The sequence below is a fragment of the Oncorhynchus masou genome, chromosome 13, assembly GCF_036934945.1.
Source record: "Oncorhynchus masou masou isolate Uvic2021 chromosome 13, UVic_Omas_1.1, whole genome shotgun sequence".
NCBI classification, from domain to species: domain Eukaryota; kingdom Metazoa; phylum Chordata; class Actinopteri; order Salmoniformes; family Salmonidae; genus Oncorhynchus; species Oncorhynchus masou.
The window spans coordinates 59,542,574-59,548,809 of record NC_088224.1 but is presented as its reverse complement, the minus strand read 5'-3'; the positions used below and the strand labels follow the sequence as shown (position 1 = coordinate 59,548,809).

General features: G+C 41.3%; 1 protein-coding gene across 4 annotated transcripts in view; it reads left to right on the top strand.

Annotated features, from left to right (window-relative positions):
- Positions 1-6,236, top strand: part of LOC135552712 (numb-like protein) — a 62,583-nt gene that overhangs the window by 40,820 nt on the left and 15,527 nt on the right. For all 4 annotated transcript variants that reach the window (XM_064984506.1, XM_064984505.1, XM_064984507.1 and 1 more), the window contains one exon: positions 1,320-1,470. In XM_064984506.1, the coding sequence (XP_064840578.1) occupies positions 1,345-1,470 (126 nt within the window). In that variant the 5' untranslated portion in view covers positions 1,320-1,344. The remainder of the gene's footprint in view (positions 1-1,319; positions 1,471-6,236) is intronic.

The following is a 6,236-nucleotide window of genomic DNA, read 5'->3' as shown; positions in this document are numbered from 1 at the left end:
TGTGTGTGTGTGTGTGTGTGTGTGTGTGTGTCTGTGTGTGTGTGTTTGTTTTACATCCGGCAATAATTCCAATGTTCAAAGCCCACAGGATGAAAGGACCGTCTGGAGTTTGTGGACTAATCTACCTGTAAGCCTTTTGACTCTAAACATTGATGGAAATGTGATTAAACACATCTAATCGAGAGAGCTCTGTATAGATATTTAATGATGATAATATGGATTCAATTACTAGGTTGTGGTGGGTGTGTAAAACACTACTGTCATTCATTTCAAATCATCAAATCAAATTCTATTGGTCACATACACATAATTAGCAGCGAAGTGAGTGTAGTAAAATGGTTGTGCTTCTAGTTCCGACAGTGCAGTAATATCTAACAAGTAATCTAACAATTCCCAAACAACTACCTAATACACACAAATCTAAAGGGGGAATGAGAATATGTACATATAAGTATATGGATGAGCGATGGCCGAGCGGCATAGGCAAGGTGCAGTAGATGGTATAAAATACAGTATAAACATGTGATATGAGCAATGTAAGATATGTAAACATTATTAAGTGGCATTGTTTAAAGTGACTAGTGATCCATTTATTAAAGTGTCCAGTGATTGGGTCTCAATGTAGGCAGCAGCCTCTGAGTTAGTGATTGCTGTTTAGCAGTCTGATGGCTTTGAGATAGAAGCTGTTTTTTAGTCTCTCGGTCCTAGTTATGATGCACCTGTACTGACCTCGACCTTCTGGATGATAGCAGCATGAACAGGCAGTGGCTCGGGTGGTTGTTGTCCTTGATGATCTTTTTGGCCTTCCTGTGACATCGGGTTCTGTAGGTGTCATGGAGGGCAGGTAGTTTGCCCCCGGTGATGCGTTGTAAAGACCGCAACACCCTACGGAGAGTCTTGCGGTTGAGGGCGGTGCAGTTGTAATACAGCCCGACAGGATGCTCTCGATTGTGCATCTGTAAACATTTGTCAATGTTTTGAGGGACAAGCCAAATTTCTTCAGCCTCCTGAGGTTGAAGAGGCGCTGTTGCACCTTCTTCACCACACTGTGTGGGTGGACCATTTCAGTTTGTCTATGATGTGTACACCAAGGAACTTAAAATGTTCCACATGTTACAGTGTTGTCTACACTTGATTTCTTTAAAATGGAGTTTGCCCCTCTGGGCCAGCATAGTTGTCTCTCTCGCTTTCAGAGTAGAGGTGCCATTTCTTGTCATTGTCGTTTCACCTATATGATAACACCCTCCCGCCCCTTCGCTGTCAAGAGTGCACCCTTAACACATACTGACCTCGCCTCCTGTGTGTCTTTGTCTCCATAGCAACAGGGAGCCCCAGACTCCGGAGATGAATAAGCTGCGTCAGAGCCTGCGCAGGAAGAAGCCCACCTACGTGCCGGAGGCCAGTAGACCTCACCAGTGGCAGGCAGACGAGGAGGCCGTACGCAAGGGCAAATGCAACTTCCCTGTCAGGGTAAGACTGAGACCCCTGTCCTGGGACCTGATCTTAAGCTGACTCTTAACTAAACTTCAACCTAACTCTTATCACTCTTAATCTTTTGGTTCAAAATATTGAGGGATAAGATTCAATTGGCATACTATCTGGGACAACAGGGAAGGAAGTTGTATTTCGTCTTACAAAATCACGCCTTACTCTAGCCTTAGATCTAACTTAGTTCTGACTTTTACTCTTATCCTAACTCTTATCCAGACCATGAGAAACAATATTATCTGGTCTGATGAAACCAAGTTGAACCCTTTGGTCTGAATGCCATACGTCATGTCTGGAGGAAGCCTGGCACCATCCCTATGGTGAAGCATGGTGGTGGCAGCATCATGCTGTGGGGATGTTTTTCAGTGGCAGGGACTGGGAGACTACTTAGGATTGAGGCAAAGATGAATGGAGCAAAGTACAGAGAGATCCTTGATGAAAACCTCATCCATAGTGCTCAGGTCCTCAGACTGGGGTGAAGGTTCACCTTCCTACAGGACAACGGCCCTAAGCACACAGCCAAGACAACTCAGGAATGGCTTTGGGACAAGTCTCTGAATGTCCTTGAGTGGATCTGCAGAGAAACTCCCCAACTCTGCCAAGCTTGTATTGTCATATCCAAGAAGACTTGATGCTGTAATCACTGCCAAAGGTGCTTCAATAAAGTACTAAGTAAAGGGTCTGTCAAAAAAAATCTAAAAACCTGTTTTTGCTTTGTCTTTATGGAGTATTGTGTGTAGATTGATGAGGGGGGAAAAACGATTTAATCCATTTTAGAATGAGGCTGTAACGTAACAAAATGTGGAAAAACTCAAGGGGTGCAAATACTTTCCGAAGCCCATTGGAGATATACCCTTCAGTTTCTCCAGGACCTGTGACTTTCTTTGGGATTTTCATCCATAGACGGGGTTGAGCAGATTTCACAGGTCTCTGAATCTGAGGTTAGGAAACATAGAAATTAGACTAGGACTTGTTTCATTATTCTCAAGTCGTATAACATTTGATATTTCGTTGCAATTGTGTTTTTGTATTGTCATAGTTCTCTCTTTGGGACTGGGAATCTGTTCATTAGCTAACGAGCTTAGCTACTAGCTAGGTAGCTAATGTTGTTGTTTTTAGCGGATCACGCTAACGTTTGTGTCATAAAAAAATATATTGGATGTCTGTCTCTCCTATTTATATGTAGCAAGCTAGCTAGCTATCTGACGTTACCTGGAATAGATGGTTAACTTAAACATCTTGCCTGTGTGCTGCACATAATCCCAGTGCCACCACCTCCTGCTGCTAGCATTACTATCCATGCAGGAAATGCAGCCCGCTGCGATGCTTCTTTGGGAAATCTACAAACATCACTTTTTAAAAAATAGATGAAACCCTGGTTGCCAGGGCCATCCCACATGCAAATACTATGGTCAACATGCTCATGCTCTCTTCTACTCTACCCTGCAACTCATCCCTCTGTCCTTAGTGTACAATAGATGTCATTATAGCTGGTAAAATAGTCGTTAATATACAGTATCAAAATGTTATTTTCTATTTTCTTGAATTCTGTTTTTGCTGGTTTATTTTTCCTGGTGTAGAATTTTAAAAACTTTTTTACTCTCAAAAGTACAAATATTCATAGAGAAATAACGAAATTCTGAGTCCATGCTTAAATCAATGCTTAAATCACATCAGATTACATTTTTTTTAGGTAAACAAAGATTTTTGTCTGTAATTCCTTTTTAATTGTGCATCTAGCAAGAGAGGAATGTGTTGGCACAGAGTTTCTAAACCAGAGGCACAACTTCGTAAGACTTACAGGAACGCTTGCGAAATAAATCAAACAGACCAGGCCAAGGTTTGGGGTTTGAGAAGTAAATGAGAGAAGTGCTTCCTTAGTTGTTAATTTTCTCAACATCTAAAGGCACAACCTAGATTCGAGACAGATGTCTTAAGTAGTTGAACATGTTATTACTCCAACCTCGTGATTGACAAACTGACACATTTTCATTTTGTTAAATAAACTACTTTGTATCAAATGAGTGCCTTCCGTTTCACAGCCTGCACATGCGCAGTTTGGCGTGAGATGACCATTTGACCTGATGACCTGTTTCTATGCAAGTGCTTAGCTAGACATTGTCGCCTACTAGTGTGATCAGGGAGTTCTATTGGAAAAGCAGTTTTAGCCTATCTTCATTCTGTACTCTCTCATCCAGGTGAAGCTGGTTGAGAGAATGCCAAGAGTGTGCAAAGATGTCATCAAAGCAGAGGGTGGCTACTTTGAAGAATCTTAAATATAAAATATATTTTGATTTGTTTAACACTTTTTTGGTTACTACATGATTCCATATGTGTTATTTCATAGTTTTGATGTCTTCACTATTATTCTACAAAGTAGAAAATAGTAAAAATAAAGAAAAACCCTTGAATGAGTAGGTGTGTCCAAACATTTGACTGGTACTGTAGTTCTGTCAGGTAAGCCTACTTTGCAGTTACCATTTAATTGAGAAGGTTATTGGGGAGTCTGTCTGTCTACCCACAAGATGGTTATCATTAGCATTGCTAACTGGCTACATGGCGTGATAAACAAACACGCACACAAAACAGACAGTTGGTAAATATTGCTGGAAATTAATTGGCAGATATTAGGGTGGGGAAATGTGAATGTGGCTTTGATTGGATAGTAGCCGGGAGCTTTATGTTTATGACAGTTTGTAATGGAACAAATGAAAAAATGCAGGTACTTTCATAATTGCTTGGCGAGCTTCTGTTAGCTCGCGGTCTACCCCTGAATTATACTAAGTACACTAGCTTAGCTAGCTAGCTGTTTACAGCCGTGATGGAACAGCTGTTGTTTACAAACGCATCGGAAGTTCTTTGGGTTCCTCCTCAAAAAGCTGTTAAAAAGGTCTATACAAATTCAAGTTTATTGGTCGCGTACGGTAGGAAATGTTAATAGAACTAGGAACAAGGCGACCATGTCTGTCGGTGCCATCTTGCTACAAGAGCATAGCAGCAGTTGTTTGGAGCACATAGCAGCAGTGTTTGTAGGCAGGCCAAAGTCTACACAATGTGTCTCTCTCTCTTTCTCGCTCCCTTTATTTCTCCCTCTATCTCCCTCTCGCCAATATTCCCTCTAAACTGCGCGTGGGTACGCAGCACCCCTGGACTGCTGCACAGAATAAATATCAGCCTGCGCAGAGAAGCACAAGATTGAACTTCACTCAGCTTTCTAGAGTTTTCCCCGTCAGTTAACACTATCAACGGTTCCCTTTACTGTGGGAATTGTGATCGAAACAACAAAATATTAGCCACTTTCAATGCAACATACCGAAACAAAACAAACTATGCAAGACTTAGTATGCAAAATTAACTATATAAAATATTTTGTTGTAGTCAGAACACATCAGAGTAGGATTCTATTGCAATGACACCACTACTCAGCCCGTACTCTACACAGACCGGTGCGCCATATCCAATCAAAGCTGCAGTAGCCTACTGTATATGCAAATAGACCATTGCCATATATGGATCTGTGCCATTCACTTTGAACTGGACTGTGTTTACAGCATCAGCGGTTGTGGGTAGATGCGCTTGTTTTGAGATCAAAGTGAGAGCTACATGTAGTGATGTGTGTACATTTGTTCGTATCCTTTGCTAGTTAGTGAGTTATTAACCCAGTTATAGATCCTTTGTAGTCAGCAATGGGGGAGTGATTGCTTCCTACAAGAACACAAAACGTGTGTATTTCTAGACAGCTTTTTTTTGTCTAAAATGGCAGTGTTGTATTTTGAGAAAGCTTATTCAAGCCTAAGTAGGCAATAGGCAGAGGGTAGCATCATTTGTCTAATTCTCGGTAATAATGGTATGGGAATAATGCTGGTTTTATTTTGTAAAGTGGTTTCTTGCATCAAACAACACAACAACATGTTCTGTCACCTCCTTGTCTGAAGGACACGTTGATAAACAGGTTAATGTCAAGCCCTACATGTTTTTTTCAAAAGCTTTATGGGAATGTAGGCCTACATTGAACACCACTCATTGGCTGCTACTGTAGGCTGAATGTAGAACAGCTATTTCCATGTTACAATGTTATTGTATGCGTTTTCTCCATTGTTAGGCCTACATTATGAGAGCCACAGAAGCTTACTTGACCACTGTTAAAACTAACTCAAAGTGGGTAGAGCCTCAGTGTTTACAGCAAAAGCACTCCGGAAGTTGCACAAAGTTGCACAATGTTCAAGTTTGAGCTCAGCAGACCTGAAATTTGCTCAGTGATGAAACAATTTTGAGAGAACATTGCTTGTCTCTTTCTCTCTCTCTCTCTCTCATTTTCTCTGTCCACTTTCACTCAGCCACACAACTCTAAATGGGCTAAATAAAGTGACTCGCTTTCAAAAGGCCTCTGCGGAAAGATAGTATACAATCTACTGTATTTGAGGCAGCTTTTCTGTATGTTTTTCACTCTGCTGGCTTGGCTCAGAGGAATGGGTTTGTATTTTTACAAAAAAAAGCTCTGGCAACCTAATTGTCTCTCCAAGGGCCTCCGATGCGCCACAGGGAACTCTGTGGGACAGGAAATCTAATCCCGTAAAAGGTCTCTTATCCTCCCTCATTCATCCTCATTATTGGCAACTAACACGGTCTGGTAGCTCACTTTGGAATGGAAGGACTCACACTATTTTGTGATAATGTGAATGCAGAAGGTATTAAATAGATTGAATAGGTTACTTGGGCATATTTGTGTGTTCATGCAGTTTGTATGA